The sequence below is a fragment of the Limanda limanda genome, chromosome 3, assembly GCF_963576545.1.
Source record: "Limanda limanda chromosome 3, fLimLim1.1, whole genome shotgun sequence".
NCBI classification, from domain to species: domain Eukaryota; kingdom Metazoa; phylum Chordata; class Actinopteri; order Pleuronectiformes; family Pleuronectidae; genus Limanda; species Limanda limanda.
Genome location: NC_083638.1, coordinates 19,319,090 through 19,337,761, shown reverse-complemented (window position 1 = coordinate 19,337,761; position 18,672 = coordinate 19,319,090). Strand labels below are relative to the sequence as shown.

The 18,672-nt window shown below is 43.7% G+C and overlaps 1 protein-coding gene across 1 annotated transcript in view; it reads right to left on the bottom strand.

The window, feature by feature from the left end:
• Positions 1-18,672, bottom strand: part of LOC132998374 (CUB and sushi domain-containing protein 1-like) — a 297,197-nt gene that overhangs the window by 118,606 nt on the left and 159,919 nt on the right. The window contains exons 12-15 of the mRNA XM_061067984.1: positions 9,022-9,204; positions 8,682-8,867; positions 3,579-3,719; positions 22-143 (exon numbers count right to left, since the gene is read on the bottom strand). Of these exons, the coding sequence (XP_060923967.1) occupies positions 22-143; positions 3,579-3,719; positions 8,682-8,867; positions 9,022-9,204 (632 nt within the window). The remainder of the gene's footprint in view (positions 1-21; positions 144-3,578; positions 3,720-8,681; positions 8,868-9,021; positions 9,205-18,672) is intronic.

The following is an 18,672-nucleotide window of genomic DNA, read 5'->3' as shown; positions in this document are numbered from 1 at the left end:
ACACTTGGATCTGATTATTACCTGCGTCCTAATGAATCCCTGATCACAGCGAAACGCCACCGAGCTGCCGAGCTGGAATTGGTCACCATACCTCTGACCATTGACAGGAACGCCTGGGTCGTGACATTCGTTCTGCCCAAATGCTACAGAGGGAGAACAAGGAGAGAAAAGTGAAAATGAAGGCCAGATGACATAGAATCAAATAAAATATGAAACAAAGGATAATTGCTGCTCAAGTGAATGAGCACAGACAAAATGACGTGTTATACCTACAGTTTACAATATATATGTTTATATTCTGGATGTTATTAGGGCATTTCAAAAGACATTAGAGTATTTACTAATTGGTACAATATTCCCTGAGAGGTGGTTATGCATGAGAAAACAAAAGAAAAAAAAAACCATAGCTGTATCCCTGTCAGGGAATGTGACATATCCACTGATTTGGAAATGTGGGAATGGAATTATCTTCATGTGGATTCCACCCTGTCATGTTTAGCTTATAGTATCCCCATCCTAGAGATTAACCTGATACCAACCGAGGCTCAAACCCAGTGATTGGACATGTCTTAGGTTGATTAGCTACTGATGGAGAGGAAATGAGAACAGGAAGGGAAAGGGAAGGATAGAGAGAGAAAATGAGAGTGAGGCAGACGCATAAACATATGAATACGGACATGTATTACCGGGCTGATGGATGGAAACATATTTGCGTACATGAGCATGTTCTCAAATACAGGTGAGGCACATACTGAATAAAGAGCCAAAGTCATTCATTGAAAATCACCTTGGAACACATTCAAAAACCCTGATATAATAAGAAGTGGTGAAAAAAACTAGGAGGAATAAAATATATATACATATATATGAGAAAACACACAAAGTGACAAAGCACAAAATATTCAAATTATGTGTGTAAACTCAGAACAGGGAGATGAGAGGCAAATGTCAAGGGGCCAAAGAAAAAAAGGGAGATATGGGTCTTAAAATGCTTGAGTGTGTGGTGTGAGGGTCTCCCAGGAGGAAAAGTGCAGGACACAGTTGTATGTGAATCAAAAAGGGAAACAACAGAGAACTGAGTGAGAGTCAGATATCAGCATGATGGATTGGACAAAAGGGAAAGAAGAAGGGAACAGTTGAACAGGGATGAGAGGTAAAAAGAGAAACTCTAACTTAGACAGCAATAGATTGATCGTTTCATGTCAAAGTACAGGTTTGTGACTGGCAGCCAGTGGATGTTTGACTCTATGTGACATTTTATTCCTTGTGTACATTTTGTTCACATCGTTTCCCCTCATCGGGTAAAAAGGGTTTTAGTCTAAATATGCACCAACGGCTTTATGCTTCGAGCAGGTCAGCCATGCAATGTGCTGCGGCTGCACTGAGGCCATTTCTCAGTCCATCAGGATGCATGAAGTGATGGAGCAGAATAATAACTGTGCTGGTCAAATTTCCTGGTGGTGTGAAAGGGAAAGGAAGCATCCGTTTCTGCAAATCATTTAGACCTAACAGATGTTATATGGCCATTTCCTGTTTCGAGTCCTGACAATACTGTTCACTGGATATAACCGTATTCCATTAATAATGAAAATATAACTACGGATAATAAACCTGTCTACCCCAGAGGAGGGATTTAGCTCGAGTTTAAAAGTCATAAATTAATAGCATGTATTACTGTCAGGTGTGTCAAAGTTCATATTTGAGTTTCTGATATTATTCATCTAAACAGATACTGATATACCCACAGCAACACCCATTGATATTCATATATGCATTAAAATGTTAATAGACCAAATGACTGAAACAGCACAACGATGCCTGATCTTTCTTAAATCCTAGTGTGGTAGTTGTGCGATCACAATATAAATGCAGTTAAACATTTATCTTTCTTTAAGAATCAACAGGACGTTGTGTTTTTTGTGGAATTTGTGTTGACAGTAACAAAAACACTGCATAATATTTCCAGGAAATGGGTGAGTATCTATAAATATTACATTTTTGTTTTTGCACATTACCTTTAGAAATATGTTTGAGTAAAACAAAATATGTCACATTCATTTGTGTTAGATAAGGTTTAAAATGTATGTTGGGATCAGAGATAGGATTTTTTATTATTATTAAATAATCTTTGCAGCTCAGGTGGCACGAAAACATTGAGCATTTTCATTTGTCAAATTTTGCCTCTCAAAGACGAGTCGGAGACAAGGTCATTTTGGAAGGTATCGTGTGAAATGGTGCAAAACCGTATGGAAATCAAAGAGAATTAATCAGAGGCAGTCATGCAGAACTAGTTCAGCTTAGAGGAGATAAATACACTGGCTGCAGCAGTCGGGTTTCAAAGCTGACAATGGGACAGGCTTAACCGCTGCAGGTAAAGCATGAATAAGACCTCAGGGCAGATATGTCAGCAGTTTGCTGTATCTGTCATCGAAGTATAAACACATATTTCAATAATGTGTGATGAATAGACGCATTCACATTCAATGCTGGGTTTCTCCACCTGGCATGTAATCCTCAGCTCGAAGCAACAGGTTATTACAGTGGTAATAACACAGGAAGTGCTTCCTGGTGAAGAAAACCTCTTCCAAGACAATCTGTGTACTGCTGTTCAATTGGACACGTGACAAAAAAACACTGACTTTTCAGCTTTATCTTTGTATGATCACACGCTGCTTCAGACCGCTGTGTCTTACAAGAGGCCCTCTCTGAAGAGTGACGCTCAAAAATCTGCCTGTCATGTTTACTGCTGTCATTTTTAGATTGCTGAACAATTTTCCTCTATCAAACCTACGTTGTAGCCGCTCTGGGACTATCTCAACTGTGATGAAATGCTGATGTTTGACTGGATAACAGCAGGAATAAAGGAAAGTCACCAACCAACTTGTCTAGGAAACACATATTGTTCAATGTTTTGTGGTTTGTAAAGTAGCTAAGGTAGGCGGCCCATCTTTTTTTTCTTTTGATTTTTTAAAACATATTGAAAAAGCATGAAACATTTTATAAATGTCCCCAGGAAACACTGTCATCTGTGAAACTTGCAGTGTGTCTATGTTGTCAAACTGGTGTTTTTACACATGTAGCCCTGTCTTTGCCCAGTAATAACAAGCACTTGGTAAAATGATTATAAAAATAACATTTCTATTTTATTAATATTACTAGTCTTCTAGTTTTGGCAGCAACAGGAAAAAGGTTTACACTGCAAAAGTAGTGGAGTTATGGTTTCCATGAGGGAGGCCTGAATGCTTGTTCAGTTCACACTGAGATGACATGACGGATTTATGACACTGAGATATGTGTCATGCACTGATTGCAGTTAGAAGTGTGGAAAATGTGAAAAACAATGAATCACTCTCTCATGCACTATGAGTGAGAATAAATCTTTTACAAACAATAATTTTTGACATAATCAGTGGCATTGGCCATATTCTGGGTTAACATGTCAGGAAATCTAATGACAGACACACAAATAGACATACTTACATGGCTACACAGACACTCACACACACACACACACACACAGACACACACACACACACACACACACATACACACACAGTGGGAGATAGGTAAGCACTTACTGGTGTAGCTGATATTGAAGCCTTTTCCCGTATTAGAGTGATCAGACTGAAATTCCAGTCTCATAATGTGTCCGTTGGAGGCGATTTGCGATGGAACATCTTTCCCTGAGAATGTTCCAAATGTTGTTGGCTCAGACAGACCTAAAATAGAACAGAGTTGAGACAATCTTTTAGAGACACTTTTTAATGGTGCTTATCTAATTTCATCTGCATAACATTAAGGCAAGGACAGGCTTGGAAAGTGAAGGACTCCTGTAAAGAAGAAAAAAACAAAACACCGTTAGGGACCTCAGGAGATGAATTAAATGTTATTAAGGCCAGACAAGATTCCTAGAATTTACTTTGAGATTATTCAATAGTTCTTCTGCTTCACAGAGACATGTCAGTAAAGCTGCCCCATTTGTGCATTACCAGCCTGTCTGTCAGTCATTTGGGATTTAACAAAATAAAACTGCATAGTTCACTTAATTCAACATTCTCATCGTGTCAGTAACAAAATGGAAAGCTAATCCATTTAATTTAGGAAAAGCTAACAGGTGTAAGCATCAAAACGTGCCTTCATATCAGACACTGCTTGTTATATTAATACGATTAGCTATATGTCCTTGTGGAGCCCAGTTTGAAGACTTCATAACACTTGGAAAGTTTAAATGACAACAATTTTCCATTTTGTTGAAAACTTTGTCTCCAATTTAGGTTACACGTTTTTTTTTAGGCCACTGAAAGTTAACCTGCTACTCCTGAGGGTGTAGACATTTTCCAGAACTAGTGAGATAATGTTAAATGCAATGGTAATGAGCTTTCATAGTTCTTGGCAAGACCGTATCTTGAAAAGGCAATTTTTCTTACTCATCTCAAGGTGACTGTATAATCACAATCTGCATAGCCACTGATAAATGTACTGTGCATATACTTTGCTTGTACCTCTGTATTAAAGTAACACACTCTGGTTTATCAAAAATATTCCTATTACACTAAGAAGTGAACAAATCTGTGTATAAATCAGGCTGCACATTGATACAGGACTGATTCAGGAAGCAACTTGTTCATGTCAGGTTAAACTACTCAGTGATGACTCTTAAATTCACATTTGATCATCCTGCTGATACTTGGCTCCGATATTCTTTCTGCCTGAACAGACAGAATATACAACCAGTGACCTGAACACACAGGCTCTTGTTTAGTAAAGCACTGGACCACCTTTAGCCCCAATAACAGCCTCCACGAGTCTTGGCGGTGATTCAGCGACCGACCTGCCAGAGTCTGGTATTAAAGCGAACCAGACAGACATCAGTGACTCACACAACAACACAAAAGTGCATGCTCTTTTCTACAGATGCTGCACTTGGGTGATTCCCAAAGAGACTGATATCAGGGCATCGTGGTGTCCACGTCATTAACGCTATTGTCGCTGATTGTGATTTGAACCCAGCATTCCTTGACAATTCTGTCATCATTGCTCGGAGCATCAACTTCCTTTAAGTACCCATCGTCTCCTCGGAGGGACAAGATCACAATGAATGGCTGACCCTGGCTGCTGTGTAAAGGTATGTTCTGGCATTATAGCTTTGCTCTATGCGCGTTGTATACCGATTGCATGGCGCAGACACCATTAGACCTTCCCCATCGGCCTGCAGAGCGGTAACTATGCATCACTTCATTTCTGCCTGAGACATTTGTGTCACAGCATAGGACCATTTACTGCGACAAATGGTTATACACTTTTGTTTGGCAGAATACATGCTGCTCTTGAGGGCGCTCCCCAGTGATCCAGTCGGCAGTGACGCATTCACTGGGGAGCACAATAAAACCCTGAAGGGCTACACAGAACAGAACCCAGCAGGCCCATATCAGCGAGATATGAATTAAACATAATGCAGAAGGAGAGATATGCCATCCCCTCATGTAGTAATAAGACACTAGAGCAGGAGGAGGCTGAGGTCGTTGTTGGAGAAATCAAGCACCAGTAACAGCAGTTTGTAGCAGGTAGAAATAAACAGATTAACCTCCAGCAGCAGCAGCAGTATTGCCATAATGATCAAGAGTAAGAGTGAGAGCTTGTGGGATTATTAAGATCACTTTATTGTCTCGATTGAATGTGATTGGAAATTTGTTTTCTGTGTGATTGGTGATTATAAATGTCAACTGATGCTGATAAGCTATTGGCATGCACCATTTCAGTTCACTGCCAGAACCAACACAAAGCCCGTTGCCGGTGATTGCCCTCTAGGAGTCCACCAGACTGATGTTGCAGCGGAAAACTGTGATTCATCAGAAAGCGCCTGCAGTTTTGCATGGGGATGTGAAGCAGGCACACTGTGATTATTCATTATGTCCTGTTTACCACCTGGCACTTCCCGTGGTTATGCGCTAAGGGTCGTCTCAGGCGTAGTAAATGTTTGATGTGTTTATTTCTGCCCCTCTTGTGCTCTGTCATGTTCATTGATCTCCAACGTAAAAAAAAATTCAAGCAACTCCTTCTAAGTGATGTTCACACTCGCACCTCTGGCACCTACAATCATGGCTTTGTCAAAGTCTGACAGTCAACAATCTGTTATTCCAGCCCTTGGTAACTCATCCGCATACAGAGAAAATAGTGCTTTTCACATTTGTTCATGTCATGTCAAAAGAGACATGGATCGAGTCTCTCAACTTCTGTACAAGGGAGATCTGACTGTTTTATGAAGAGTTGGTTTACTCATTGTGTGAAATTGTATTGGACAAACTGATACTATGATTCATTTGAGGAAACATTGCACACAACGGGCATTTAGAATATCAGATCAGATGACAATTACAGTGTTGATTATTGATTACGATTTATTTTGGGCTGCAACTGCATTATTTCATGGGGGATATTCACTCTGAAAAAATATATATATATTTTGGAGGCATATGACATTTTTCCTATACGTTGTGTTCCATCTTCATTTACTCTGTCCTAGTAACATCTTCACGCTTACACCTCTGCATACAACCCACAAGTTTGACTTTAATATAGATACCAAGATTTTTTATATGGACCCTCTAGTTGCAGAGATACACTCCATTCATTTTAGACATGTCATTTTCAAGCAGGGGCCTGAGAAACCTCCAGGTTTTAACAGGTAAAGATTTTGTTCACAGTTTCCCATCTTTCCTGAGCTTAAAAAAATCCATCCGATGGTTTAAACACAGCAGAGAGCGATCGGCATGATCCAAGGCAGTGCGTTTTTATTTCCATGTTAGGTACAGACACTCTATTGAAAGTAATATTCAAAATCCTCGATGCAATGCAGAGACAGCTGTCAACCCTGCGAGGGACAGAAAGGAACTACACAATCGCTTGAGTAATAAAAAAAACACATTATCTGAAATTCTTCCCCAACACTCCCACAGAAAGTTTTCTTCTTATTTCCTCCTGGACTTGGAGTTTTGGATCCAACTCACTTAGAGACTCAAAGAAGCTACAGAGCGACTCAGTTGCAAAGTGCCCGACTCTGTTCCTCACCATCCTAACACATCTTTCATGTATTCATTACTGCATTGACAATGGAAAATGGATGTGGAAAGAGAATCAATGCAACAATAGCTGAAGGAGCGACAGGATCCGATGTTGTCTTATCTCAGAGAAGAAGTGTAGAGAAAAGCCTTTTGTAACAGACTATCACTATGTCCTCTTATATTAGATGACAACAATGGCTTTCTGATTATGTTAACCATTGTGAATGTTGACCATTCAAAAGCATGTATTGAAGCTTTAATAGATTTTTTTTAGACTAGATTTCATTTCGGTACTTCCCAGCTCAGGAGAATCCTGGGTTATGGATGCAGTTGCTCGGTTTACTTTTCCTTGTCATTTATTTGTATATCATTGTTCTATTATCCAGAAATAAAAAAAAGAAAGATAATTCATGAGTATCAAGGTCACATAAAAGCCATGATAAATGCTCCTCTTAATGCAATGGGATGCGGATTTCATCTCCTATTGGAATGAAGTATCTATTTTCTATTCATGCATGTTCATAGGGTTAATAGCAGAGACTGGGTCATCACATTAGCCGCATAAGAGAAATAAATTATCAACTATCAATGTATACACTCAATGATGAACAGGCAACTCAAAAGAAGTCCCTCAATAGTCAAAGTACCATTGCAATGAAGTGTTGTGTTTGTTTGAGACAGATTTTCTCATCCATCAGCCTGTTGAGAGTTTCAGTGTCTTCAAGTTCAAATTAATTCATACATATATTCCCTGTGATTATGAGAAGCCCAGTTTTAAATGAGTTGCATTTTTATAGTTCAAAGCACTGATGAGTAACCATGTAATGGCTGCCACATTAGTGAGCACTGATCCTTGACAACCTATTTATTTAGAAACCAACAAATATTCATGTGGATCTGGCATCTGACCAATAAAATCACCTCAGTCATACAGACTGTGAAGACTGCAGTAACTGAACCCACTTGTGGCTCTCACTATTTACAGGTAGTATTTGCATATAGAGGTAAATATCATGGTCAGTATCACACCCATGTCCCTTTAAAACATAACATGTGTGTTACAGAAAATGTTTTTGCTTTTACTTTCTGTGACAGCGGTGATTTCTCGCCAAGACTTTCAAATAACTGTAATTTTAGTTTACTCACAGCCACAGCACTGATTGTCCTGCAATTTTCAAAACACGGCTAAACTCACACAAAAAACACGCTCCTGCAAAATGACAAGTTTACAGCCAGTCAATTAAACACGAGGCCAATCAATAAGTGCAGTGATCAGACGCCCATGTCCACTTTGTGATGTGACAAATCATCCAAAAGCTGTAACAATAAAAAAAACATGACAATCATCCATCCATTGCAATGCTTTTGTGGTCAGATTTGTGCTATTTACTAGGTGTTTTTACCCTGCACTTGCCTGTGATCACAGAAAACATCAGATCTGAATGGCTGTCGGGTTTGGATCGAGTTCAGTTTGGCTTGTACGGGTTCGGACAGAAAATTGGACCATCAATAGTTCAGCTACAAACAATGTGATTCTCCACATCCTGAGGTCTAAACTTCGGACTTCTTAAAACAGGTTTATACTAAAGTGGAGGGATTGACTTTTAAAGATTTTATTACCTTCATCTTTGACCACCAACCAGTCGAACTGTGGCTCCAGGTCAAAGTCAGAGAAGAGGAGATGAATGCGACTTCCCGGTTCGGAGATAATTAACCACACACAGTTCAGGTTGTTCCCATACTCCTCTGGGTAGTTTGGGGACAGTATGGTCCCTGATGGAGCCGTGAAGTTGAAGAAACATGAGACTGCAGGGAGGAAGGAGCACAGGAAGAAAGGCAGGAAGGAAAAAAGCTTCAGTTTATAGGCAATTGGGAAAGAGTCCAAGCAGAAAAGCAAATTGATAGATGCGGCGCTATTAAAAATAAAATAAAAAACTGCAGGATCACATAGTCCACTTACAGACACAGCTGGGCTTGTTCCCAGACCACTGGTTATTGTGTTGACATGTGATGGTCCTTTCTCCCACAAGTTCAAAGGCTGACTGGCAGAAGAAGGTCAAAACGTCCCCGTGTTGAAAGCGATCACCACTGCGCCGACCGAATCCCGGCACTCCGGGATCACCGCAGCCTCCCCGTTCTATCTCTGGAACACAACACAGGGAGCCATGTTTGGATGCAGATAATCAATATCGACATGTGACCTGGTGACACTCAGATAAGAGGTTGTCTGCATATGCTCTTGAGGTGGGTTCAAGGGCAAATACTGAATACATTCATCTTAAGATAATCCCTGCATCAAAACAATGTGGTATTTAAAGTAATGCACAGATTCTCACGTCCCCAGTTTTGCATATTAGTCACGACACTAATCTACAAAAAGTGCCCCACGCGAAAACACACCCCATGTAGATACAATTAGGGTTACTGCTGAGATTAATGTGGGTCTATTTCATTTAGTGTGTTTTTTAAATACGTCCACCACCTGCAAACAGACCCCTCTGTCACAACACAAAAAAGGCTCAGGTCTCAGTGGACTGCTCCGTCCACTGGGGCCCGGGACCCAATGGGAGAAGAGAGGGGCCGTAGTTAAAATTTATGTAATAGCTACTTCCTTTGATGGAGAACTGGCAGCAGTTCTCATTACGCTGTCAGCCGCTTGACAAATGGCGAGAACTGTCAGGTCTTAAAAGGAAGACTCGCAGCAACTGCAATATGGCTGTCGGCAGCAGCGGAAACGGGAACGTGGAGACTCTCTGTTTATTTCATGCTGCAGGGTTAAGGGGTGAAAAGCCTTTGAGAAATTAATTTCAGTGTTTCCTCTCGCAGCTAATTGTCATCAAGGTAATTGTAGTGCAATTCAGCTTTAATTGTGAAAGGCAAAACAATGAGTGGAGGCGCACAGGTAGATGCAAACACGCACCCAATGATCCGTGTAAATTTGTATTAGTTGAACCAGCAGGTGGAAAAAATCGAGGAAAACAACTGTTATGGTTGTGACGCTATACTGTGTTGACATGTGTTCAGGCTGTCTTTTTGTCTTTTTATTAGTCGTCCTGTCAAATTGTCTCTGTGCCTCACTCTCCTCTCAATCTGATCAATACTGGACGTTGTTTATATTATCAATATACTATGCCTCATCAGTATGAGTGTCACATGAGCAGTTCTGCCAAACTGGCCTGCAATCATTCATTTTGTCACGTTTCCTGATCCTCCTCCATCTTTAATGGGAGTATGCTTTTATCCACCGCTCTTCCCTCGCTCCCCTCCTAAAATTTGACATTCCACCAGACGTCTGTCATCTTGTAACACATGCTCCACCATGCTCCTGGATTCGCTGTGGGCAAATACATCTCAAGGTGAGCTGTGCAGTGTGTCTGCGTGTGTGCATGTGTTCCACACTTTTACTATCTGTTGGGACGTAAGTACACCCACAAGAACATAATACTCAATGAGTTAGCAGCCGTGAGTGTGTGTGTGTGTGAGAATGTGTTTTTTGTTTGTGTGTGTGTGTGTGTGTGTGTGTTTGTGGCCCACAGCGAGCTGTCACACAGCTGACGAGTGTCAGGATGGATATCAGCGATCTTGAGCCCCTGGTAAGTCTGACATTATGGTAACTGCCTCTCTCCCATTCTTTTGTCTTTTTTTTTTAGTTTGTTTTGTCTCTTTCTTCTTTTCTATCATTCATTCCTGTCCTTCTTTCTAAGTTAAAATGGTTTAACTTAAGATTTATTGTTCAACATTTTATGATTCTGTTTTGTTTTCTTCTCAAATGTCACATAATGCACAAAGAAATCTACATGTAGTAGAATAGAAAAAAATATTTTCTGTATTTGAAAAAAATATGGAGAATTAATGTATTCAAAAGTAAAATAAAGAAAGAATACAGTGACGGATACTTTGGGGACATGCAGTGTGTTTCAGCCCATTAACCAAAAAGTCTATAAACTTTGTATCACTGCCAACCATCAATCACAATGAGTATTTTACAGTCATTATACTTTTCTGAAATATATGTTATCACATGCTGCAAATTGAAAATCGTAAGGAAACTTTTCTAAAACTTAGCAATCAGAGGTCAAACTACTCTTTTCACAACATTAACGTATTCTTATTGTTTGCATATTTAAAAGTGTAGAAACACAAGGGTGGTGTGCTGATTTGCATGTTTTACAGAGTGACACCATCACGTTGACACTGCAGACCACAGGAAAAGTATCTTAAAGTCGTTCTATGCTGATTTTCTCCCCTTTGATGAGTTATAAAATAAATGCATAATTTACATCATCATACTTTTCACAGCCAGTTGCAATCAGCCTGAAAACCTGGCAGCAGCTTTTCCCTGAAAGCTTCAATTATCATAATAAGCTGTGTGTGTATATTATAACTCTCTTTCTTTCTTTTCCTCTCTCTTTCGGCCTCTCGAACATGAACAAACACAAATGTTCACAGTGATCAGGTTTAAAATGATTGCATTTAAAAGCAAGGCAGCTATGCATTTAAACACACACCGCACACACAAACGCAAGTGTGGGGTTTTCCTGCAGGGCAGAAAAGCTAACAGCTATCAGGGGTAACACTGATCAAAGTGTGTGATGTGGTGATATTATACAATGTGACAGCATCACATATATACATGCACTGACGCACACACAAAACACACCACAGGCGGTGTGTTTGTTACCCTGGGGAACAGCAAACTACAAGATCATCTAGAGGTCATTATGGATTGTTTGTTTGCTTGTTTCTGCCTTAGATTTATTTTGTCATTGCTGTCATCGCCTTGACATTTCTAATAGGCCAAGGTGTAAAGAGGAGAAACACATGTTTTCTTGTTAGGATAAATGTTAAGTATGGAAAAAAACAAGTTTAGCCCTAAGATCAAGATCAGAACCATTTCAGCTTCATGATGAGCCCAACAAAAAAAGAGATTAAATGTCTCCGTTCTACAGTTTGACATAAATGTATATGCACACATGCATTAACGAATGCCTCATTTCCTCAGAGTTTTGTTTAATGTCGGAAATTGCATTTCATACATGGACTCCGTCCCAGAGTGTTCTACGAATCCAAAATAATTTCTTTGACAAATAGATAAAGACGCAACTGCAGCAGTGGAAGAAAGGCACATTTTGTCAGTTTTGCACGATTTTGTTGAAAATTCTGCTGAAGCAATATAAGGACAAAAGATTGGTGGTTAAAACATTTTTATGCAGAGTATATTTTTATCAATATATCTATAGATTAAGTGTATATTAACAATCAGGTCTACCACATTAATGAAATGTAATAAAATGGTAATTTTTTTAGCAAAATAACATTATTGATGTTTCAAATTGGGTAAACAAAAACATCCAGGTCATGGTATCTTCAGAAGTGTATGTAGGCAGCTGCACTTGCTTGTGTTTCTTGAAGACGTTTCAGCTCTCATCCAAAGGGCTCCTTTAGTCCTCACTGACCAATGGGAGGTTTCAGGTATTTAACCTCTGTTGTGGGAGCCCGGCCTTGCAAGAGGAGAACAGTGGGTATACAAACTGGAAACAGAGCAGTCAGACGCAGGGGTGTATGGTAAATAGAAATTAGGAGTTTATTTAGAACTGAGGGGGAAAAGGGAGGAGGGCGCATAAAGATAATTCAAATAGCTTTGCCGGTCTGGCAGTTGGGGTCTGGGCTCCAGCGGGCTCTTCCTGGGGTGACGAGAGAGAAAGACAGCAGTTAATCCTCTTCATCTGACAAAAGGCAGGCCGTTGGCCTCTTACCCTGAGACTCCTTGTGAAAACGTCTGGTTCCTACTCCCTCAGTGGCTCAAGAGAGTCTGTCCCCATTTCCTCTGGTTTTTAAAAGGGCTCCTGATTGCCTCTTGATTCAGTCCACCTGTGAGAGACAATCAGAGACACCCGGGAGGGGAGGAGCTCTCCAGGAGGATCCCCTGGGGTAGTACCGCCCCTCCAACACCACGCCTCTGGATTGCCTCTGCCTGGCTGTCCTCAGCCATGTGTGGCACGGCTGACAGGCTGGGCCATCACATACCCCCCCCTCAGCTCCGATCCACGGTGGGGAGCGGCCGACCACAGGCAGTCGTCCCTTCTCGACATGGCATCAGCGTTTCCATGCAGCTTTCCGGCTCTGTGTTCCACTGTAAACTTAAAGTCCTGTAGCTGTAGAAACCAACGGGTTATTCTGGCATTCCTATCTTTGTTGAATGCCATCCACTTCAGTGGGGCGTGGTCAGTGACCAATGTAAACTCTCGACCCAGTAGGTGATATCTTAGTTTTTCTATGGCCCATTTAACAGCTAGACATTCCTTTTCTATTGTTGCATAATTCTTCTCATGGGGAAGCAGTTTGCGGCTTACAAAGGATATGGGGTATTCACTTCCATCATGTACTTGGGACAGGACTGCCCCAAGGCCTACCTCTGACGCGTCTGTTTGAAGTACAAACCTCTTGCCGAAGTCGGGGGTGTGTAGCATGGTTTCGCTGCAGAGGGCTTTCTTCAAGGTATGGAAGGCCAGCTGTGTCTGTTCCGTCCACTTCACCCGGTTGGATGCACTTTTGTTTGTCAGCTCATGTAAGGGGGCCGCTAAAGAGGCAAAGTTAGGAATGAATTGTCTGTAATACCCCAATAACCCTAGAAAAGTTCTCACCTGACGTTTTGTCTGGGGTTGGGGCCAGGTTGCTATGGCATCCACCTTCTTTACCTGGGGTTTCACATTTCCTCGACCGACAGTGTACCCAAGGTAATTCGCCTCCTCCAGGGCGAGGGAGCACTTTCCAGGGTTGGCTGTCAGTCCCGCCTCTCGTAAGGCCTGGAGAACAGCTGCTAGGTGCTGCAGATGGTTCTCCCATGACGTGCTGTGGATAACAATGTCGTCCAGATACGCCGCAGCGTAGGCCTGGTGTGGCCGGAGCACTTTATCCATGAGCCTCTGGAACGTTGCCGGGGCTCCATGAAGACCAAACGGGAGGACTCGATAGTGGAAGGCGCCGTCTGGCGTTGAGAAAGCTGTCTTCTCCCTTGCTTGTGGGGTGAGTGGAACCTGCCAATATCCTTTGGTTAAATCTAGCGTGGAGATGAACCGGGCAGGTCCTAACCTCTCGACCAGCTCATCTACCCGGGGCATAGGGTAGGTGTCAAACAGAGAAATCTCATTTAACTTTCTATAGTCATTGCAGAACCTAATGCTGCCATCCGGCTTCCCAACAAGGACTATCGGACTGGACCAGGCACTGTGTGACTCCTCCACCACCCCAAGGTCAAGCATTTTCCTCACCTCCTTTCTGATGGCCTCCCGTCTGGCCTCTGGGATTCGGTATGGTCGTAGCCTTACTATCTTTCCCGGCTCTGTTCTGATGTCATGGGCGATGGCTGTTGTTCGACCCGGGGCCTCGGAGAAGACATCTCTGTTTCTATCGAGCAGTTCTCGGAGATCTTGTCCTTGCCTGGATGACAGCTGGTCACTCATGTTCACTGGCGGGAGGACCTGGGGAGGCAGGTTAGCTAGCAGGACATTAGAGGGGACAGGGAGAGGCTCATGCCATGGCTTCAGCAAATTTACATGGTAAAGTTGTTTGGCTTTCCTACGGCCTGTCTGCCGTACACGATAATTCACAGGCCCCACCCGTTCCAGTATTTCATAAGGCCCGTGCCATTTGGCTAAAAACTTGCAATCATTTGTTGGAAGTAAAACCATTACCTTCTCTCCTGGTTTGAACTCTCTCACCTGGGCTCCCCGGTTGTATACCTTTGCCTGTCGCGCTTGGGCTTGCTGCATGTGCTCCCGGACTAATGGCCAGACTTGGGTCATTCGGTGGTGCATTTGTTCCACGTGCTCCACGATACTGCGCTGGGTGGACGGCTGCTGCTCCCAGGCTTCCTTGGCCAGATCCAGCAAGCCCCGGGGTCTCCGACCGTACAGAAGCTCAAACGGTGAAAATCCAGTGGAACCCTGGGGTACTTCCCGTATAGAGAACAGGATATATGGCAGCAGTTGGTCCCAGTTCTTACCATCAACGTCGATTACCTTGCGCAGCATGTGTTTTAGGGTTTTGTTGAACCTCTCTACAAGTCCATCTGTCTGAGGGTGATAGACGGAGGTCCTTATTTGTCTCACCTTTAGACTTCGGCACAGGCATTTCATCACTTTGGACATAAAGCAGGACCCTTGGTCTGTCAGGATTCCATCCGGCAGGCCCACTCTACTGAAAAGCAGAAACATCTCCCTGGCAACCACCTTCCCAGTCGCAGAACGCAGAGGAATTGCCTCTGGGTAACGGGTTGCGTAATCCAGTATAACTAGGATGTAGCGGTGGCCACGGCTAGACTTCGGTAAGGGCCCCACTATGTCCATGCCAATCCTGCTAAAGGGTGTTTCAATAATGGGAAGGGGTATCAGAGGACTTCGGTACGCTATCTTTGGGGAGTTGATTTGACACTCAGCACAATGTCGGCAGTACTCCTCTACGGCCCTTTTGACTCCTGGCCAGTAGAAACGGCTGAGAACACGTGCATACGTCTTCTCCCTCCCTAAATGTGCCCCTAGTACGTGGGAGTGGGCTAGGTACAACACTTTTGAAGCATAGTCTTTGGGGATAAGCAACTGTTCACAGATATCACAGTTCTTCTTAGTTACTCGGTATAACAGCTTATTCTTGACCATGAAATGTGGAAACGACACTTGACTCACCCCAGCCTGCTTTTGACCCTCTATTACTTGGACGTCTCTCCAGGCTTGGGTCAGGTTGGGATCCTGCAGCTGGGCCGAGCCGAATTGTCCTGGTCTGAGTCCTCCCTCCATTTCAACTTCTGGAAATTGAGAGAACACCTCGTCTGATTGTATGTCTTCCAGGGGCTCCATCTCAGCTGCCTGTTCGGGGTCTGTTGCTGTGGTCTGGGTGTGGACGGCTTCCTCCCTGTCGTCATTAGTAGTTTCTGCTGGGCTGCCATCGGGGGATACTGCTGCCCAGGCGGGACAAGCGACAGAAGACTGTCTCTTCTTCTCCGGTCGTCTTCTGGGTTGCCGTTTTGGGTCCATTGCCTCCGCGGGCCAGTAGCGGGAGAAGAGGGGGCTGTCCCGGCCGAAAAGCACAGGCACCGGCAGTTGCTCGACTACCCCAACCTGCAGAGTGAATCGTCCTCGAGGAGTAATCACTTGGACTTTGGAGGTTGGATACTTCCGGGTATCCCCATGGATGCAGGACACGGCCACCTCTTCACCCCAGGGGGCACTGGCGAATTGTGGTAGAACGAGAGAAACCATACTTCCGGAGTCCAAGAGGGCCTCTGTGTCTCTCCCCGCAATCTTCACCGGAAACTTTGGGGCTGGTGCTCCCTCATGGGCCCAACAGGTAGTGAGGTGGTGGCAGTAGAGACCCTTGTTATCGGTAGACCCGGCTGTCGGCATCGGCTCATCCCGATCCGGACACTCTTTGGCTAGGTGTCCCTCTCTGCCACAGGAAAAACATCGTGGGATTGGAGGAGGCCACTGGGTTCGTCTTGCAGCCGGTCCGGTCCAGCCAGGGGGCGTTCGGGCTGGTGGGGAACTGACAGCTTTGCCTACCATCTCTCTCTCTGTCTTGGCTTTATAATTGTTCGGCTTGTTTTCTGACCGCATCAGATTAGCCATCACTCGGTGATTTTCTAATAAGGCTATTAAGGTGTTCACATTGGGAGGCCCCTGCTGGGCGACATACCTCTTGACATCATTTGGCAAGCCTCTTGTACACCAGTCGATCACCACTCTGTCCACTATGGGCGGTCCTTCTGCTTCTTCCAGCCAGCTCCTGGTGTGACGGACTAGCCCCATCACCTGTGCCCGGACGGGGAGAGCAGGGTCGTAGCTCCAGTCATGCACTCGCTGAGCTTTTGCGGGGAGGCTAAGTCCATATTGAGCTAGGATAGCAGTCTTTACCTTATCATAGCTCACGGCCTCTGCAGCTGAAAGATCTCGACAGGCTTTCTGAGCTTCGCCGGTCAGGAAAGGCATAAGGATGTTCGCCCATTCTGCTTTTGGCCATTTCTCTCTCGTTGCAGTCCTTTCAAACAGCTTAATATAGGTCTCAACGTCATCATCGTGCGTCAGTTTAGTCAGCACCTCTCTTGGTTTCCGCTCTTCCGCTTTCCCCGTTGCTCTACACAGCTCTACCACAGCTGTCTGCAGAGTGGCTGTGAGTCCAGGATGGCTCTCAGGATCTCTTCCATGTTTGACCTTCTCTTCCGATCAGACGTGCTCTATTCCAAACTTGTATACCCACTGATAGTGAAGACTCAGAATGCCCGCATTCTCCACCATATGTGGGAGCCCGGCCTTGCAAGAGGAGAACAGTGGGTATACAAACTGGAAACAGAGCAGTCAGACGCAGGGGTGTATGGTAAATAGAAATTAGGAGTTTATTTAGAACTGAGGGGGAAAAGGGAGGAGGGCGCATAAAGATAATTCAAATAGCTTTGCCGGTCTGGCAGTTGGGGTCTGGGCTCCAGCGGGCTCTTCCTGGGGTGACGAGAGAGAAAGACAGCAGTTAATCCTCTTCATCTGACAAAAGGCAGGCCGTTGGCCTCTTACCCTGAGACTCCTTGTGAAAACGTCTGGTTCCTACTCCCTCAGTGGCTCAAGAGAGTCTGTCCCCATTTCCTCTGGTTTTTAAAAGGGCTCCTGATTGCCTCTTGATTCAGTCCACCTGTGAGAGACAATCAGAGACACCCGGGAGGGGAGGAGCTCTCCAGGAGGATCCCCTGGGGTAGTACCGCCCCTCCAACACCACGCCTCTGGATTGCCTCTGCCTGGCTGTCCTCAGCCATGTGTGGCACGGCTGACAGGCTGGGCCATCACACTGTGTGTATTAAACCACCACCTGTTGGTTTCCAGGTTGACAAAGATTGCTTCTTTCACTCCTCTTTCCAACCACGTCTTCTCAGGCCAAATGTGCGTATTTTGGCCTTGACCCAGAGGACCCCAGCGGCCTCGACAACCAACTGGGTTCAGCAACCTGCCTGTTTGACATAACGACTGTCAACACAGGTACAGACCCACAGAGGTTAAATACCTGAAACCTCCCATTAGTCAGTTAGAACTGAAGGAGTCTCTTGGATAAGAGGTCAAACAAGTCCAGTTGCCTCAGTAAACTTGTCCAACTTCTGAAGGAATTAATAGACCTCCGGTTGACTCACATACAGAGCTATGAAGAAATAAGGTGTAACCCTGGACAACACTGAATCAGCCAAACCTAAATCAAGAGCACAACTCAATCTCTCCCCTACTCTCACACGCCCTTTGTTTATCTGAGACAGAGTCCATTTCTTCTCACTCAATTTGTCATTTTGTCTCTCTACAACAGTCAATTTCTTGTTTTCTCTCTTTCTCTTTCTCTACTTGTATTACCTTTATCCCTCTACATGTCTCAACCTTTGTCTCTAGTGAAATCCATTAAGTTCAGTACCAGTTCAATTCCATTTAAAGAGCTGCATTGATGGTAAGATGTAGCATGAGATCAAATGTCTAAATATACTGAATGGACTGTTCAGAACAATGAGTATATAGTTCAAGCATCAATATCTCCCCCTATCACCTTCACTCACTGTGACTGTCACCATCTTATCTCTCTATCGGTGTCAGCT